At 56.1% G+C, this 19,428-nt stretch overlaps 1 protein-coding gene across 1 annotated transcript in view; it reads left to right on the forward strand.

Annotated features, from left to right (window-relative positions):
* Positions 1-19,428, forward strand: part of C2CD2 (C2 calcium dependent domain containing 2) — a 48,543-nt gene that overhangs the window by 23,965 nt on the left and 5,150 nt on the right. Inside the window, 10 exon segments of the mRNA XM_040483872.1 lie at positions 253-357; positions 2,080-2,202; positions 3,858-3,981; positions 5,668-5,773; positions 7,780-7,844; positions 9,603-9,727; positions 10,220-10,394; positions 11,339-11,452; positions 13,455-13,582; positions 15,172-15,475. Coding sequence (XP_040339806.1) covers positions 253-357; positions 2,080-2,202; positions 3,858-3,981; positions 5,668-5,773; positions 7,780-7,844; positions 9,603-9,727; positions 10,220-10,394; positions 11,339-11,452; positions 13,455-13,582; positions 15,172-15,475 — 1,369 coding nt within the window.

The following is a 19,428-nucleotide window of genomic DNA, read 5'->3' on the forward strand; positions in this document are numbered from 1 at the left end:
TGAGGGCCCTGAGTGGCAGGTTGAGGCCGAGGAAGGCGCTGGCGGGGATGGGGCCGGGCTGCAGGGAGGTCTGGGGGTGGGGCTAGAGTTTTCCTTGCCGTTTTGAGAAGGCAAGGGGAGGCCAGGCGGGTGTCTAAGAACGTAAATGAACTCGCGCACACGCGTGCACACACACACAGACCTGCGCGCGCACGGATGCGCTTGGGGTTTTGGTGGGAAGGGCAGCTCCCCAACAACCGTGTTTCTTCGTAGCTGGAGCTCCACATGAAGGACAAGAGAGACGACATCCAGATCAAGTGGTCCTTCGTCAGCACTCCAGAAACGGCCGTTACCGTCCAGCCCAAAGCACCGGTGGAGGTCAGTCCGTGAGTTTTTACGATCCCCCCCCCGTCGGTGTGTGTGAACGTGCTCGCAGGTCGCGAGCGCCCGATCCGGGGAGCAGAGGCTCGGACCAGCGCCTCCCTGGGCAGGCTTCTCCCCTCGTCCCAGAGAACGGGGCGGCCGCGGCAGGGCGTTGGATGAATCTGACGCCGGCCCGACCCAGCTGCTCATCTGGGCATGAACTCTGGCATCTGAGCACCCCATTTCCCCCTCTGTGAAGCGCCGAGAAATTGGGGGCGGGGTTAAAAAAAGACTCAAGTACGTGAGCAGAACGAGGTCCGTCCATCCGTACGATGGAGTATTTTTTCAGCCGCAAACAAGGAATGAGGTTCTGACACCTGCTGCCACATGGAGGAACCTCGAAAAGGTCAAGCAGAGCGAGGCAAGCCGACACGAAAACACGCGTTTACGATCCCATTTCTAGGAGTGGCCGCGGGGAGCGAGAGATCAGGGTACGGGTGACAGAGCGAGGGTGGTTGCACAGCACCGAGCGTCCCAATGCTCAGAGCAGAGCGTCCCAAAGCTACCGGAATGTCTGCTTTAAAATGGTGAATCTTATGTCCTGCGGATTTCACCTCACTTGAAGAAAATCGGTGTATCGAGGACGTGTTGAAGGGAAGGGACGACATGTTAAGTACAGACCACGGAGCCTTAACGCCTGGGTTTGGCTCTCGGCTCTGCCGCTCACGCGCCGGGTGACCCTACGCGTGGTAATTCACTTCTCTGTGCGTTAGTGTCCTCGTCGCTCGAGTGGGAACAATGATAGTCAAGGTGGTCGCGAAGATTAAATGAGCTAGTACCTAGAAGCGCCTAGGATCGAGCCTGACTTATCCTAAGAGTGACGTGGGTATTTGCTGTTTTGATACTTATTAGAGTCTCTAGCAGAGAGTAGATGTTCACTAATGGGCACGTTGGGACTAAGTTGGCCAGAGCAGGACCTGGCCGGCCGTCTGCAGACCGATCCCTGAGATCCCTCCAACCCTGCAAGTCAGAGGTTTTCCATGGGTCTGTGGTCCTGGGGGAGGTCTTTCCTGCAAACATCCTGTCCCCTGAGCAGGTGGGGGTAGCTGGAGCCCCGCAGCGAGGGCATTTACCCCAGAGGTGACAAGGGACACCAGAGGGCTGGTGTGGCACTCCCTCCGTGTGACTGCCCCACAGTTTACGTATCTATTTAGCGACTGACGGATACTTAGGGAGTTTCCAGTTTGGGGCTTTCTGAACAGTGGTGCTGTGTGCATTCTGGAACGCAGGAACACGTTTCCGTTGGGTGGGAGTTATTACAGCTCTATGGAGCTGACCCCTGGTAACACAAATCATCCAGTTTTGTTCCTCTACAAGCTTGTCTTTCTCCTCGGGCCTTTTCACTTACTTGAATACTTTTTAACTTCAAGAAAAAAAAAAAATGTCACGCGAGACAGAAAAGACACATCTGTCGGAAAGGGTTTACGCAGAAATAGCATGTTTCTGTATCCCGCGTGTCTTTACTTTTGCCGTTTTTAGAAATAAGGGGCCTGATGATCTGTGAGATCGGAGGACCCCGTCTCCCAGACGTCACCTGTCCTAATCTGACCTCCCGGGAGCCCAGGCCGCACCCAGCGGGCTTTGCCTCGGGGATGCGGTGAGGAGGGCAGTCACCTGCCCGTCCGGCTGCACGGCGACGGTTATGAAATGATTGGGTGGCGTGTCTTCTTCCGGCAGGAGCGGGCGGCTGAGACGAAAGCAGTGTCTGAAACCCTCAAGGATATCTTGAAGCACCTGGTTGGTTCTGCCTCGCCGTCGGTGGTTCTGAGGACCAAGCCTGTGGATGTGAGGGAAGTTCAGGTGAGTCAGTCCACGGAGGGCGGAGCTTCCCGACCCTTTGGGACCAGCGTCCCCCTCCTGGAGAATCTGCACGCGCTCCCCTTGTCCCTCCACCCCCCATGGGAGAGCCAGAGTGAACGGCTGCTTGCTGGTGATCTTGACCGTGTCAGGGACGAGCTTCGAGTTCAGGGCACAGGGTTCCAAAGCCCCGTGCGATGGGAGCAACAGGTGTCTGGGCCTCTCCGCACGGTCCAGCCCTAATTGGCCTTGACCCTCTGCTTTTCTGTGTTGGCTGTCCCCTCAGAGCCTGTGGTCTCGGATCTCACCCTTCCAGGACTATGGGACCTGGGAAACCCAATCAGCAATGAGAACATGCCCTTGAAGCAAGGAGGCTTTATCTGATACCCTCTGCAACTGCATGAGCCAGTTGTGTATTTATATAAATGTACATTTGTTCACATGCACAAAAACTTATTGTAAGGAATGGGCTCACGTGATCACAGAGGCCGACAGTCCCAGGATCTGCAGGGTGAGTCACCGAGCCGGAGACCCAGGAGAACCCCGGGGGCACTTCCCGTCTGAAGGCCAGCAGACATGAAGAACTAATGTTTCCATTCAAGTCTAAAGGCAGGAAAAAAACGGATATCCTGGCTTAAAGCAGTCAGGCTGGAGGAATCTCCTCTTTTCCAGGGAAGGTCGGCCTTTGTTGTGTTCAGGCCTTCAACTGATTGGACGAGGCCCACCCACATTAGGGAGAGCAACCTTCTTTACTTGGTCTTTTGACTGAAATGTTAACCTCGTGCAAAAATACCCTCACAGCAACACCCAGGACACTGAGCAGATACTTGCGTGTCCCGTGGCCCCGTCAAGTTGACACGTAAAATTAACCGTCATGCATATATAATTGAAATATTTTACCTCCATCCCAGCCCTGTGATTGCTCTGGCCCCAGTGCTCATGGACTTGGATCCTAAGGACTTTTGTGACTGCTTCTTACAGGTCACAATCAGCAGGGTCCTGGTTCACAAACTTTTTTAAAAGTTTATTTACTTATTTTTTTTTTTTAATTTTTTTTCAATATTTATTTATTTTTGGGACAGAGAGAGACAGAGCATGAACGGGGGAGGGGCAGAGAGAGAGGGAGACACAGAATCGGAAACAGGCTCCAGGCTCTGAGCCATCAGCCCAGAGCCCGACGCGGGGCTCGAACTCACGGACCGCGAGATCGTGACCTGGCTGAAGTCGGACGCCCAACCGACTGCGCCACCCAGGCGCCCCTATTTACTTATTTTTGAGAGAGGAAGAGAGCACGAGTGAGGGAGGGACAGAGGAGAGACGGAATCCCAAGCAGGCTCCGTGCCATCAGCCCAGAGCCTGACGTGGGGCTCGATCTCAGGAACCGTGAGTCGGATGCTTAACCGGCTGAGCCACCCAGGCGCCCCCGCACCTGCTTTATTTGGGCATAAAAGGCTCCCTTGCAAGGGAAGAGGTTTTGGTTGATTGGGACCCTCCCTTCCCACGAGAAGGGAAAAATCGTCGCAGAGCAGACCCCAGGGTCAGGCGCCCCGTGCAGACGGTCCTGAAGACGCCCCCCGCCCCCGGTGACAGGTGTCGAGGTGTTGGGCGGCCGCCCCTTCTTCCCCGCAGGTCACTGTCCTGTGTGCTTCTGTTCGCAGAACCTGCAGCACACTGCACCCAGCCCTCAGGAATCCTGCCCTCCCAAACCTCCAAGGGCCCACGAACTCAAGCTGTCGGTGAATAACATCCGGGCCTCGCTGCTGCACGATCCTAGTGCTTCAGGCAGGTGGCGCAGGGAGCCCCGCTGGTTCCAGAAGGGACCGTCCCTCAGGGTGATTTGTGGTTTCGCTGTGGCGCCCTCCAGTTGGGTCTGCGGCGTGACCCCCGCCTTTGAGCAGAAAGAGCCCCTGAGAAGCATAACGGCAAAGAGGGGCAGTTAAAAAACGGTCCTGGCTTTCATACGTGAAGGCTGAGGGCAGAAAGGAATGTGGTCGTGTGTAACCTTGTATGTCCTTCTCTTGAGTCCGGAAGGCACATCCTTTTTTTTTTTTCTTTGAACTATTGAACGCGTAAACCCATGTTAAGCATCCGTGACTGATAGGCGATAGGCACCTTCTCCTTTTCGAGAAGCTGAGGTGCCACGGGGGCGGTTTAGGGAGCGTCAGAAGGGCTTTGGCCCATCGGGGACGCTTCGCTGCATGGCGGGGCTGTTATCGGAGTGAAAAGTATTGCAGACCATTCTTTTTTTTTTTTTTTTTTAAGTTTACTTATTTCGAGAGAGAGAGTGCGAGCAGGGAAGGGGCAGAGAGCGGGGACGAGAGAGAGAATCCCAAGCAGGCTCCACACTGTCAGCACAGAGCCCGACGTGGGGCTCGAGCTCACAAACCGTGAGATCGTGACCTGAGCTGAGATCAGGAGTCAAGATGCTTAACTGACTGAGCTGCCCAGACGCCCCAAACAGATTATTCTTTTTAGCTGTTCCCGAACGTTTGCTGAGCCCCCACAGGCACGGCAGCCTGGGACAGGACACATCTTTCCACTGTGATCCGATTTTGCTGAGACCAGGAATGAATTCCTCTTTATTGTCCGAGCACACTAAGGGTTGTTTATCTGCAGGGACTTCCTTCCGGTCCCCAAAGCACAGACTGTCCGCATTTAACAAATGAGAGTCTGTGCCAAGCTCGTCCTAGGTGATTGTTCGGGTAAAAGCACTTGGATGTTGCCGTCTGGGGCTGCAGTGTTCAGCCGCCGAGGGGCATCTCTCTCTGGACTCAGTCGGCCAGGGCTGGGGTCCCCGTTCCTTGCCTCTGCCAGCAGGTGCACATCTGGGTCCGTGTCTCCCCTCCACGGTGATTGTGAAGATTCGTAAGATAATGTGATAGAACACCTGGCACCGTGGGGTATGTGGTAAAGCGTCCGTGCGTTCCGGTGATGACTGACTACGCCGTGTGTCCACACCTTCATGCCGTGGGACGACAACTGTTCACCAGTGAAATGTCCCGTTACGGGGATCAGTGATCCCCAGACAGGAGTCTGACTGAGCCGAGTCAGGTGTAAAAAAGCACCCCTTGTAAGTAGGGACATGGCTTCCCTGTGGGGTACCCCCCCACTTAGGGGTCGTTCCAGAGGACTTGCCTTCTGCAAGCAGTTAGTCTTGTCCAAAAGTGGGGGCCACATCTTCTGTAGTGATGTCGCCCCTGGGGAGTGTCCCCCCCACCCCCGCCCAGGGCAGGGAGCAGGGGCACTTGGGGTCTGCCCAAGGTCAATAGATACCAAGTTGGGGATAGAAAATCTTAAACCTCCAATGAGGTGCTTCGAGAGTTTGCTAATGGCAAAGGAAACAAAGAACCGTTCCCCCCAGAAGTGGGTGAGCCAAGAGCTCAGGCATTTAATTCCGCCTGTTATATGCAAAACGTGTATACGTGTAATGCGGTTAAAAAATAAAAATGCCCCTTTGTTCGATTACAGGCTACGTGAACCCACAGTGTGTAGTTCGGCTGAATGATCCCGTTCAGAAGTTCAGCGCCCTCGCGAAAAACGCTACGGACCTCACCTGGGAAGAAGAATTCACCTTGTGCGTACAGCCTGGCTATCTTGGGCTTGGGTTTGTACAGCCACACCTGTCCAAGACTGCCCAGCCCGGCAGTCGGTTTGCAGCACCGTTCACGCCAAAAACTAAAACTAAAAAATAAATTTCGCTTAAATGTGTAGCCAACATCCGAGGTAGGAATCGTTACCTGGAGGGGATACGGTTACATGTCTAGACTGCTTGCGAAAATCAGTTAAAACTATTAGAAATAACAAGATACAGGATAGAAAGAATATTAGGAAACCGGTATAAATAATATTCCAGTCAAGTGGCTAACTCTGCAGAAGTCAATTGCTTTCTGATGCTTGCACGATGAACCATTAGGAAAAAGGACTGACCGCAGACGTCCCACATATAATATAAAGAGCTTTTATAAATCATTAATGAAAATAGCAGCGCTCCCTTGGAAAACGGGGGAAAAATGAGCTGGAAATATGAAAGCAAGAACGATAGGTAGCTAGAAACTTTTGAAAAGATGTTCACTCTCACAAGTAGTTCAATACAAGTGTGTAGACAAAAGAGAGAATTTTTTCACCTTACAGGGTGGTAGAGAGTAGGGGAGTGACAACAGCCAGTGGAAGTGTGGGTTGGAATAGCCATACTGGAAGTCCTCCAGGCGTATTATAAAAAAGAGAGAGGGAGATGGGGCGCCTGGGTGGCTCAGCCGGTTGAGCGTCCGACTTCAGCTCAGGTCATGATCTTGCGATCTGTGAGTTCGAGCCCCGCATCGGGCTCTGTGCTGACGGCTCAGAGCCTGGAGCCTGCTTCGGATTCTGTGTCTCTCTCTCTCTCTGCCCCTCCCCTGCTCATGCTCTGTCTCTCTCTGTTAAAAATAAATTAAAAAAAAAAAGAGAGAGGGAGAGAAAATCTCTTAAATGCACATACCTTTTGGCTGGGATCTACAGTTTCCCTAAGGAAATAATCGCACAGTGTTTACAAAGATGTATGGATAAGGATGTTTCTCTTCGCTTGTTTATGATTACGGAACGTTGACCACAACCAACAATTATTAAGGGTTGGTTATTAAGGAACGGACAAAATAAAAGGCCACATAGTGAAGCACTGGATATCTAGTAAAAATGACGTTCCGTAGTGTCTGACGTGGAAAGATGTCCCGTATCTTAATTGAAAAAAAAAAAAGAAAGAGAGAGGTCTATCATGTTCTATGTTTTGTTTTTAGATAATTACATAGTACACTTTTTTTTTAAAATTTTTTAACGTTTATTTGTTTTTGAGACAGAGACACAGCACGAACGGGGGAGGGTCAGAGAGAGAGGGAGACACAGAATCTGAAACAGGCTCCAGGCTCTGAGCTGTCAGCACAGAGCCCGACGTGGGGCTCGAACTCACGGACCGCGAGATCATGACCTGAGCAGAAGTCGGACACTTAACCGACTGAGCCACCCAGGCGCCCCCATAGCTACGCTTTTTAAAAACATGTTTATTTGGGGAGGAAGGGAGAGCTCGCACGTGTGAGCGGCGGAGGGAGAGGATCCCACGTGGGCTCCGCACTGTCAGCACAGAGCCCGACTCGGGGCTCGATCCCACGAACCATGAGATCATGACTTGAGCCGAAAGCAAGAGTTGGATGCTCAACCAACTCAGCCACCGGGTGCCCATATAGCTACACTTTTTGATACAGCAACGACTCACTACATGTCGCTCTTGAAATTTCAACTAGTGAAACTTAAACAAAGTTAAGTTCAGGCCCTCCGTTTGCCCTGGCCTTACCTTGAGCTCTCGGTGGCCATCTGTGGCCAGCGGCCCCCGTATCAGAGAGCGGCTGTGTACAACGTTTCTGTCATCAGCCAGGAAGTCGCGGAGAATTCTGGGAGACCAGCAACCAAATGTGAACGGCAACCGTTTGGGGATAGTCAGGTTGCAGATAATCTTTATACTGATGGTGATTTGTATCTCTTTGTACAGTCAAAAAAAACACCGTTTCAAAAAGTTAATGGAGCTTGTTTAAAAATTCTTTGTCTTTCCTGCAGCGAGTTGAATGCCAAGTCGAAGGAGCTGTACTTGGAGATTTCAGAGGAAGAACAATCATCAGGAGGTGGGTGTCGAGCAGGTAGATGGAGGCCCTGCTCTCCGGGGGGGTTGGTCCAGCCGCCTTGACGGGGACCCGGAGAAGCTGGGAGGCGCGGGCGGGAGACCCCACAGAGCATGCTGGAGTTCTGAAGGCAATGTTGGCTCAAAAGTCCATTTCAGTTTTTGACAAGGTCATACATTTTTTTTTTAATGTTTATTTTTTTGAGAGAGAGAGAGAGAGAGACAGAGCATGAGCAGGGGAGGGGCAGAGAGAGAGGGAGACACAGAATCCGAAGCAGGCTCCAGGCTCCGAGCTGTCAGCCCAGAGCCCGATGCAGGGCTCGAACCCACGAACCGTGAGATCATGACCTGAGCCGAAGTCGGACGCTTAACCGACTGAGCCACCTGGGGCCCCCAAGGTCATACATTTTGGAAGAGAATATACTCAGCTGGTTTTTACCTTTCTTTCTTTCTCTCTCTCTCTTTTTTAAAACATATCTAAAATTTTTTATTCAGTAATTCTTGGTTTAGAGATGCACTTCTCAATCTTCTTAGCCTTAATTGACCCGTTTTGTTTTGTTTCAACTTGTGGTAAAACGCTTGTGACATGCAAATGACCATCTTAACCATTTCTGAGGGTAACATTCAGTGCTATTAAGTACATGCCTACTCTGTGCAACCCTCACCGCTGTCCATCTCCAGAACTTCTCCATTTTCCCAAGCCGAGACTGTGTCCCCCTGAGACAACTCCCTGTCCCCTCCTCCCCCCAGCCCCTGGCGCCCTCCCCCGCCATTCTACTCTCTGTCTCTGTGGATTTCAACCTGCTCTTCCTTGTAAAATAAGCCACAGCTGCTTGTACTGGGCACATGCTTTAGAGATGAGAAAGCCACAATTAAAGGTAGAAATCACAACAGTGAGCTCGGACCGGTGTGAGTGCACATGTGCTTGAGTCAGGAGTATCAATATTTATCAGGTTTCTAAAGATGCCCTTAGACTTACCAAACTCGGAGAGGGGGACCCTCTCCTGGCTTCTCGTGCCACAAACCCGGGCCGTTTGGATGTCTCCTAAAGTTACCAAGACCCAGGAAAAAGCAATTTAAGCTTCTATGTATGAGCAAGAATTCGGAGCCCATTTCCCGGATTCTGCCGTCTTGGGGGGAGGCAGTGAGGCGCTCCCGACGTGCCAAGGGCAGGCGTGTGGTTTGACCCCAGACTGGGCAGGTGTTCGCCCATGGAGAAGCCCCTCCGAATCCACCCCTGACGCACGGCTTGTTTGCTCCGCTGGCGGTTCAGTCCTGTCCAGCCTCGCGGGGTCTACGAAATTCCATGTGAAAAACACAAAACAGAACGAAGAACAACCATATAACCTTTACTCACACCCACATGCTTTTGACATGTTGCCCCGTCGCCTCTGTTACCTGTGCTCGCGCTGGGTGGCGGCTCTCGGTTTTGCACACGCTGTTTCTGCACGCGCACACACACGCACGCGCGGGCCCTTCACACCCCCTCTCCTTGGCGTGTCCTTCCTGAGAATGAGGATGTTCTCCTGACGGCTGCTGCCCAGCTCTCGGCTTCCTGGATCTGCATCGGTGGGTCTGCATCCCAGCCTTGCAGGTCGGGCGTCCTGGCCCTCAGGGCTGTCACTCTCGACTCCCGCACAGGCTTTTCCTCCTGCGGTGGTCTGGAGCGGCGCCTCGGGGACTCGTCCTGGGTGTGGTGGCTTCCGTGGCACCCCGTGGAGGCACGCCCACGGTGTTCCTTACTTGTGTCCTGTTTCCCCAGCTCTGTCGGCGGTGACGACCATTCCCTTAGATTTATTCAAGAAGCAGCCTGCGGGGCCACAGAGCTTTACGCTGACCAGCGGCCCCTCCTTCGGCAGCTCGGTGCTGGGTTCGGTCACCGCAGAGGTACGACGACATTGCCCGCCGTGGCCGCGCTCCGGCTTGAGCCGCTCGAGACCCACTTGAGATAAGGAACGTCTTCACCCGCCAGGCTCCCTCTTGCCCGAAGCAGGACGCTCTCCCGAGAGCCCGTTGCGCGCTGTGCGTTTCCAGACTCGGACGGGCCACGTCCCGCCCACGGTCGCGTCGAGTCGCCTGCCACGTGGGGAGCGGTCCACGACGCCGTGTCACGTGGGCCGGCCCCGGAAAGGGCCACTTGGTTGCATTGGGTTCTCCAGCCTCTGTTGCGTCGTTCCATGGCGAGTGGGTGGGTTTGAGCGCGGGTCTTACCGCCTTCTGTCCATTGTGGGGAACCCCGGGTCAATCGTCAGACGGTTCCGAGACTAGGTGACATTCATCGAAGAAGGCAGAGGTTATGGCAGAGGAAGGCGGCCCCCCGCCCCCGTCCAGGCGCCGGGCCGGGTGCCGTATGGAGCGCGTAACCAGCTTTCTCTGCAGTTCTCTTACGTAGAGCCCGGCGAAGCGAAATCCTGGCAGACCGCTCCGCCCGCTCCTGCCGCGAAGGTGGAAAAAGACCGCATGGTGATGCCCTGTGGGACCGTGGTCACTACTGTCACTGCCGTGAAAACCAAGCCGCGTGTCGACACGGGGAGGGCGTCCCCGCTGAGCTCGGGTGAGAATGAAGAGTAAGCCCCCGGCCTGGAGTCATGCTGCCCCACGGGTGCCGTGGCCCCTGGCCAGCAGGGTGCCGCAGGGAGCGAGGTTAAGACACTCCCGTGGCACAGAAGGAGCGGGAACCGGCAGGGCTTCTGCTTAGCTTTTTTGTCTTTAAGTTTATCCATTTATTTTTTGAGAGAGAGAGCGAGCGTGCATGCATGTGAGAGAGGCAGAGAGAGAGGGGGAGAGAGTCCCAAGCAGGCTCTGTGCTGACAGCTCGGAGCCTGGAGCCCGCTTCGGATTCCGTGTCTCCCCCTCTCTGCCCCTCCCCTGCTCGCACTCTGTCTCTCCCTCTCTTTGTCTCAAAAATAGAATAAATAAACATTACAAATAAAAAAAAAGTAGGCTCCATGTTGTCAGCACAGAGCCCGACACGGGGCTTGAACTCACGAACCGTGAGATCACGACCTGAGCCGAAACCGAGAGTCGGATGCTTAACCAACTGAGCCACCCAGGCGCCCCGAAAATCATTTTTTCGCAGGCTTGATGTGCCATCATTTTAGATCCAGCTGGATCCTGCACCGGTCCCCTCAGCCTCCGCCGTAGGGACAACTTCTGTATACTTGGGTCACTAAATTTTATTCGGGCTGTACGTCTGTTCACACAGATGTGTTATCTTCCCAGAATAGGTTGCCTGGCCCCATTCGTGAATACAAACAGAATGGGAAATTCTGGCTTAATTTCTGAAATTGTACTGAAACCTGGGTTCTCCCTCCCCCCCCCCCCCCCCCCCCACCCTGCCCAAAAAAGAATGAGATCGTGCAACGATCTGAAGGTTTGCCCTGGCCGTTTCCAACCGCCCGGACGGCGTTGGCGCGAGAGATGTGATTTCACTTTCCGGAAACCGTAGGTTCAGACGGCTTTGGGGGCCCTCTTATGACCAGAATGTTCCTCTGGCAGAGTCTCCCCTGAAGACACCTGTCAAGGTGAAGGTCATTGAGAAGGACATCTCTGTCCAAGCCGTCTCCTGTCACGGCGCCCCTGTCAGTAAGACGTTCTCTTCTTCGGACACAGGTAACGGGCGTGCTCACCGCCTTTTCCTTCCTCCTGGCCTCTTCCCTCACGCCTTTCGCATCTGCCCCGAGGTCAGCATTTCCTTTTCAGAGTTTGGGAGGAGCTTTTTCCAGTAAAAGGAGAAAAACTAGGAGAAAGCGGAAAGGGAAGCCAGCCAGAGACCGGGAGTGGCATTTAGTTTTAGCAGGTGCTTTAACAAAATAAACGTAAAAACCCGGTTTATAAAACTTTCCAGCATTATGTGTCTGTTGCCCCGTGGGCCAGTGCTGTGAACATCATAAAATAAGCAGGGCTCAGGGGCGAAAGCCTAAAGGCGGCTTTGTTTCTGTCTCCCGCTGTCCCCGAAAAGCTGTTTGTTAGGAGTGGTTTCCCCCAGACCCCTGCCTGCAAATTTCCCATTTTTATGGTCACTTTCAGGTAATCGGCGTCTTTGGAGAGGTGGGTTTCACCGTCTCCCTAGATCAAAGCGCGATCTAACTCTGGGGATGAGGCTTTCTCCCTTGGCTCGGGTGTGACCTGCCATCAGAGAAGGGGCAGGTGGGCACCTGTCCCCATTCCCTGAGTCCTGTGTCTGATCTTGCCGAGGTCAAGGAGGGGACAGGGAGGAGGGGACAGGGGCAGGGAGCTCTTCGTATTCCCTCAGCCCCGTCCCTGTTTCCGTGGTTCTCTGCAAACCGCTGGGTTCCCCCAATGCAGCTTCCTAGACGCACGCAGTGTCCCTGCCGTGCTGGCTGCTCCTGACGACCCCTTCCCTGCCCCTGGCAGTGTGCTCCAGGGACCGCAGGGACACCTTCACCTGCACGGGGATCCCTTTTTTTAAAGGAGCCCGGGCTGACGTTTCCATGGTGGGCTCCCCATCTGGTGCACGGGCCGTGGGGCCGGCCCCGAGGTCAGCTCCCTGTGCCGCAGGTGCCCGAGTAACTTTGTCAGGCGCCGCTGGCACTTTGATGGGACTTCGGAGGACAGCTCAGAACCTCCGGGCTTGGCGTGGGGTGTTGGGCGGGACAGTGAAGCTCTCTCCTGGGGTGGGGTGGGGGGGATCCTCGCCCCACCCCTTCTTGTCACCCTCTCCCTTCTCACTGTGGGTCTGTAGCCAGGCCGCTCTTGGCCTCGTTGGCCCTTTGCTTCTTCCTCTGGAATTGTCCTCGGGCCACAGCCAAAACTGAGGTGGCAGGTGTTCCTGTGAACACGTTCCTGCCCCTTTAATGGCCTCGTTCGACTCTAGCGTCAGGGGAGCTACTTCAGTCAGGTTACCCGTTCCGGCTTTGAGCCCGAGACCTGCTGAGCCTCTCGGTTCTGCCGCCTCCCTGGCTCCCTGACTGTCCCCCGCGTCTCCAGTGGGGACAAAAAAGGCACCTGGCTCTTGGGGTTTGCGGGATGGCTGTGCGAAACAATGTGCAAGGAGCCCTTTGTACCGCACCTGCTAGGTGCTAAGCATCCCACAGACAACGGCCGGCGGTGGGGTTGGTAGGAACCACGGGACGGAGCTGCCTTGGCCAACTGGCTCACGTGAATGCTAGGTGCTGAGTCCCTCGGGAGGGAAAAGGGGCAGCCTCATTGCCTTCCGGAGTTCAGATCTTCCTCAAGGTTAGAGGTGTTTTTGTTTGTCAGCCTACCTGCTTGTTTCTCGTCAACCCTGCGGAGGTATGACCGGCGTGTAAGAAAACGCAGGGATCTGAGTAAGCGTGCGTCAGCGAGTACGTGGAACCTTCCAGAAGCAGCCGTGGACCGAGGGTGGTCTGTGAGCCAAATCTGGCCCTGGTTCTGCTCATAAATTGCCTCAGAGCCCAGCCTGGCAGGGCTCTGGCTGCCTTCACCCTACAGAGGCAGCGGTGAGTGGCCGGGGCCCGGTGACCCGCCGGCCCACAAACCTTAAACCATTTAGGCTCCGGCCCCTTCCAGAAGGTATCTGCCGACCTCTGCCTGGGGACCATTTCCATCAGGGCTGGCAGTCTCCAGGGGGCGTGTGCGCACATGCTCAGTGCTGCCTCCCCTCCCGCAGAGCTCCTGGTTCTGAATGGCTCGGACCCCGTGGCAGAAGTCGCCATCCGCCAGCTCAGCGAGTCTTCGAAGCTGAGGGTCAAGTCTCCGCGGAAGAAAAGCACCATCATCATATCAGGGATCTCCAAGGTGCGGCCATGCGCTGGCGGGGGGCGGGGGGGCGGATTGCGTCTGTCGGCGGGCTGGCTTCCTCCTTGGGGAAGGTAGCCTGAGCTCTTGACGACGTCCGGAAAGTTCCGTGCAAATGGCAGGTTCTCTTCCTGACCCAGCGAGCGGGTCGTTCACGGCATCGTGTGGATGCAGCTTGTCCCGTTGATGAGGCAGCTCGAAGGTCTCTGGCCGGGGGCGGGGGGGGGGGGGGCGCCCTTTGGGACCGAGCCTCTGCCCTCTCGCTGGTCGATGACGGGGAGCGTCCACTTCCCACGTCGCACGCCTCCAAACCATTGAAGTTTCTTCGCAGCGAGTGTTTGTGCCTTTTGCAACCAGAGAGACGTGCAGATTGTCTAAAACATACGCCGGTCTCCACTCCCTCCCTTCTCCTGCCCTGCTGGGTGTCAGAGGGGCCGGCCCCTCGGGACAGGGAGCCACGCTTCAGCCCCGTACTCGTGTTTGACATCTCAGATGGGCCAGGAAAACGTGTGCCACGGAGGGGCGTTTGGGAGACCAGGCAGTCATGGGGGACGAGGAAGACGACGTTCTGAACGCGGAGGGGGGTGCTCGGAGGCCGTGAGCGTGGCGGGTCTAGAAGTCGTGCTGCAGTGGGTCGTGGCAGGTGCCAGAGGTGCGTCACCAGTGTTGCCATTGTACTCGGGGCCTCGGTGGCTGGTGCTCAGGTACCAGCTGCCACGCCTGCCGGGCAGCCTTGACACCGCCCCCCGAGGCCCCAGGCCCCGGGTGGGGGCCTCTCTGGGCTTCCTGAGTGCACTTCCGGCCTCAGCCAGCAGGGGGCGACGGCGTCCCCAGAAGGGCCAAGGCCCAAAGGCTGCGTTCTCCTGAGTCCGGGCCAGATGTGAGGGACCCACGGGGTCTCCTGACCCTGTCTTCTATGCTTTCTGTGGCTCTTTAGGAGCCCAAGGGTCTGCACGTTTAACATATCCAACCCCTGCAGTTATGATTTTTTACGGATGCTCAGGTTGTCCCGTCTTGAGCCAGTGGGCACGCCGCAAGCCGGTGGAGTGTGGGCATCCGACAGCGGCCCGCCCCAGGCCCCTCGCAACCGCCTTCCCGCCCTGCAGCCACCCAGCCCCGCGGCTGAGAGGAGCACCCCGGATTCTCAGGCTACGACATGTCTGCTGAGCAATTTCTGCCGGCAGAAAACAAAATCCTGTAGGATAAGTGTGAAAAGACAGAATCCGTGGCCCACGTCCCGTGACCCCCCCCCCTCCAGCAGGCTGTCCGCCTCGTACAAGGAAGTGCTCTTCCTCCCGCAGGCGGAGAAGGGTGTCTGCTTCCTCGATGCCCCTCCACGTGTGAAGGGCCCCTGGCACCAGGGGCCCCGACCCTCTGCTGTGAGCGGAGACCCATAGTCACCGCACTTCAGTCCCTTGGAAACCCAGTTGCCGCCCCCTTGGAAGACAAGCCGCGGGCGACTTCTGACTCTTTGGAATCACCCCCAGCATGTTTGGACAGAGGTTTCCGGGCTTTTCCGTGCCGGCCCTCCTTCCGTGTGTCCTTGCCGTCGTCCCTCATGCTGGCTTTTTTCTCTTGTCCCGGGACAGACCTCGCTATCTCAGGACAATGCCGCTGCCCTCATGCTGGACTACGCGGCCTCCGTGGACGGCACCCCCCAGGAGGACCCCCCGTCCCTTCCGGGGGCGGCCGCTGTCTCTGCCCCGCAGGAGGAAGAGGCCCCGGCCCCGCCGGCCCCGGAGCCCCCGGAGCGCGAGCTAGGCTCCTGGGACTTGGACCAGGAGTCACAGGCCCCGGCGTGGGACAGCCAGGCCCCGCTGGACCCCGATGGGGACGAGCTGTCGGAGAGCTCCCTGAGTGTCTCAGAGCCGGATGCTGCCAAGAAGCATAAAGGTACCTGCGCCCACCCCCCCCCCCCCCCCCCCGCCGCCCGCCCCACCCGACGGCTGATCTCTCCTGCCAGTTTCTGAGCTGACTTTCGGTTCCCATCACCTGCTTCCCTTCCCTTGCGCAAACCCACCCCCTCCTCAGCACCCCACCCCAGCGAGCACCCCCGTGCGGGAGGTTGGGGCCCGACTAGAGCCTCTGGGCAGGGGCCACATTGAGAATCCTTCCATCTCTCCGCATTGGGGGGTTGGGGGGAACAGCTTGTGGTCATGCCTAGAGGCCCCCTTCCTCTCTCTCTGCCCCCCACCCCCACCCAGTAGAACTATCTAGAGCATTTAGAGGGGGTCATATCCCACAGTGGGGCCAAAGAGACTCCACACGTAGCCGCCAGAGACCCGGCTTCCCTCGGCTGTGCAGATGCGCACCTGTTCATTGTGTCTCAATCTCTTCCCTTCGCTAAAACCAGGGCAGACCCCACCACTCGGACCTGCTAGGGCCCAGGGCGAGAGGAATACCCCAGAAACTGGGGTCAGTTTTAAGTTGACGACCATCAACTTAACGTGTGTGTAGGGCCGAGGAATCACATCATTAGAATAATCCGTTGTTTTCCATTAGCCCTAAATCGGGGCTTTAACTTGTACATTTCTTCAGTGTGCTCAGTTGTACTTAGCGCTTCGGCACGATGGTGACGTAAAGGTTCCTTCTGAGCGAACGCAGTCTGGGGGCTTGAGGTCCGTTCTCCACGGGAGGCGTCACGCCTCCTGCGCTCAGCTTCTCCTCGGCGCACGAGGGTGGGCCCACCTCCCAGGCAGTGGTAAGGGGCCCCCGGTGCAGAGACAGGATGGGAGCAGGTGCCCGATCCAAGCTGGGAGTCTTGGGTGCACCTCAGCGCCAAGTCCTGCCCCGCTGAGAACGCAGACGTCCCAGTCACTCCTGAGGTCGGGGACCCTGGTGAGCTGCTCCGTGGCTGTCTCCCACTGCCCCCGCCCCCCCACCCCGTTCTTGCTGCCGGGACCGGTGGTTCTCAGACCCGGCGGTTGTGCCCCCACTCAGGGGACACCGGCAAGCGTCCCGAGACAGCTGGGGGTGGGGTGCTGCAGGCAGCGGGCGGGGTGCAGCCCGGAGCCCCGTGGGGTGCAGGATGGGCCGCCTCGTGGTGGTGCGTGGCCCTGTGTCCGTGCTGTCGGGGCTGAGAACCCGGCTGGAGGCCTCTGCGTTCATCCCCACCCACTCCCTCCCGTCTGCTTCTCGTGCGTCCCCACGAGGCCCCTGCTTGCCGAAGCAGGGTGGGCACACGTGGGGAGCGGCTGGAAGCCAGGAGAAGGAAAGAGGGAAGGAGGACAGGATTTCTAAGCCACGGGATGAAGATCGGACCCCAGGCCGCTAAGTGCCCCCTGCGCTGAGCCTGGGTAACCTGTGCGTTGCCCTCTGGTGGCTCCCTCGCTCCTGTTCAGAAGGCGCAGGCCAGGTTCCGGGCTGTCGGTCTGCCAGGCGCATACACACCCCTCTGGCCTGCCCTTGGGGCCAGCATGGCCCGAGGGAGCCCCCCTGGACCGGAGGAAGGCCGCGAGTGTTGGGTGGGGTAGCAAAGGGGGTGCAGGGTGGGGCGCCCCTTCCTCTCCCTTCCTTCTCCCGGTGGCCAGCAGTCTGCTGCCTGTTCTCACGGAGCCCCAACCTCCCAGCCTGCCCTCCTGCCCTCCCGCGTCAACCCCGGCAGCCGCGCCTCGCCGACCACCCTACCCTCACCCGTCGCTTCCTCCTTCCTCTGCTTTTCCCTCCAGAAGGTTCTTTCCCATGGGATCCCTTCCATGGCCGCCCTTCTCCTTGCCCGCCACTGGCCAGGTTGATGGCACCCCTCAAGAAGGGCACTCTTGGGGACCTAAGTGCCAGCGACTTGGACACAGCATCTCTGTGAGACGTTGGACAGTTATGTGTTAACAGATGCCAAATAGCTTTTGTGTTGCACCGGTTTTCAACACTGGGGATCCAGGGAGTGGCTCTGTGGGGTTTCCTCTCGTTTCTACATTAAATAACTGAAGGTTAGTTTCTGGCCCAAGAACCACCTGTGTGGGTTTGCACAGATTTCCAAGACCTGCCAGCATATTTAGAGTTCTGGAACCCTGCGGGTTGGAAATGTCCATCTTGTGAGGTCGCAGCCAGTTTATCCCCACGCGTGGGCTTGTTTCTAGCTTAACGGTGTCGATGTGGCCGTGCTGCACGATGTGAATTTACTTAACGTGGCCGCGTGTTTAGAGACGGTCAAGACGGCAAAGGTTACGCCGTGTGTATTCCCCCATGAGTAGGAACCAAAGTATCGATGGAGACTTTGACAAGTAAATATTAAAAAGTAAAAAAAGAAAAAAAAAAAAAGCAATCCGAGCCCCCAGACTCTTGCCAGACGTCCTTCCCGGTCACTTCACGCGCACGTGGGGCATGGCGCTTTGGAACTCACTGTCTGTCATTCTTGTTTTGCTCCCGTGCGCTTTTCTTTTGACCTCTGACCTCTTCCTTCTCGTCACCTCGCGCTCATTCCCTCTAACTTAAGAGGATCGCTATGCCAACCAGAATTGATTGCCTACACAGTAAGTGACTTTTGTCTTATATACGTATTTTTAAATTAGGTGCGGTTTCACCACGAGAGTAGCATATTTTGTAACAGCAGGAAGCTGACCCCCTCCCCCTTCCCTTCCCTTCCTTTTTATTTTCCTGTCCCTCTCCAGTGTGTGTTCGCAGTTGCCTCCGTAGACGTGGCCTGGTTGGGTTGGTACAGCACTTTACGCGGGTGGGGCGCGGGCGCTGTGCGCCTAGATGGGGGGCATGCAGCCTCGCTCGCTGTGATTTGCATACGCCCCTTCCCTTAGCGGAGCTCTGGTTCTAACAAGCAGTCGCTTATAAACCGACTATGTGGGGTTTAGCTCGAACTCAGAAGCTGTTCTTTGGGCAGCAGACCACAACGTGTACGGTGGCTTTTGGTCATCGCTGTCCTACGTAGGAGATTTTGAGACGGGTTCTTCGCGGAGCTATTTGTGCCTGTTAGGGTCTGTGCATACAGACAGGCATAGATTTGCAAACATTTGCTCTAGCAAAGCTATAATTTAGAATAATCATTTTCAAATTTCTTCCTATGTACTTTTCAGTGTTTTTGTGATTTTTTTTTTTTTTAACCTTGTTAGAACCAGGGAAAGATTTTTCTCCCCTCTGCCCCCCCTTTAAGGGTTCGGCTATTCGTTTCACATTGCACATCTTCTCTCCAGATTTTGTCCTTAAGGGATCTTTAAAGCGTGGGTGAGGTCTGAGTCTTGCCTCCTGACTGCTGGTGTGGCTGAGCTAATCTGGAAAAAAGGGGCTTATGAAATCCAGACTTCTCCAGTTCCTCTGGCCTGGGCACTGTGAGCTTCCCCATCAGCAAAGGGGACGGGTTCTGGGGGCCCAGAGGCAAGCATCACGCACCAAACTTTTAGTTACTGTCTTAGCCAGAGTTCTCTAGAGGAACGGCACCAATCAGTTCTCCATTTCAAGGAACTGGCTCACGCGATTATGGGCTCTGACAGTCTGAAATCTGTGGGCGGGGCCGGCGGGCAGGGGACCGTCCCTTCTTCTCCCAGAGCCCTTCGGGGTTGGCTCCTAAGGCATTCAGTTGATTGGAGGAGGCCCGTCCACATCATCCGGGGTAATGTGCTTTAGTCCGGGATAGCTGAATGCAGGTGTTACCCCCACATCTGCCGAGTGCATTCACCTAACAGATGAGGGTCTGACTGAATCCCTGGGCACGCTGGCCACCTTGACACAGAAGACACAGCCACACGGCCGTGGTGAGGTGAAGGAGCTCCAGACGGCGTGACTTCTCAGCTGACGGGAGAGTCCGGTGCCCCTCGCGCCACCGCGGAGTGCGGGAGTCCGTGCCACACGCGTGGCCTTGTTCCTCGGTCATTATTTACCCCGAGGGTAACTGTGATGTG

The sequence above is a fragment of the Herpailurus yagouaroundi genome, unplaced genomic scaffold (genome assembly GCF_014898765.1).
Source record: "Herpailurus yagouaroundi ecotype Mexico unplaced genomic scaffold, PumYag 162, whole genome shotgun sequence".
Taxonomy (NCBI): Eukaryota; Metazoa; Chordata; class Mammalia; order Carnivora; family Felidae; genus Herpailurus; species Herpailurus yagouaroundi.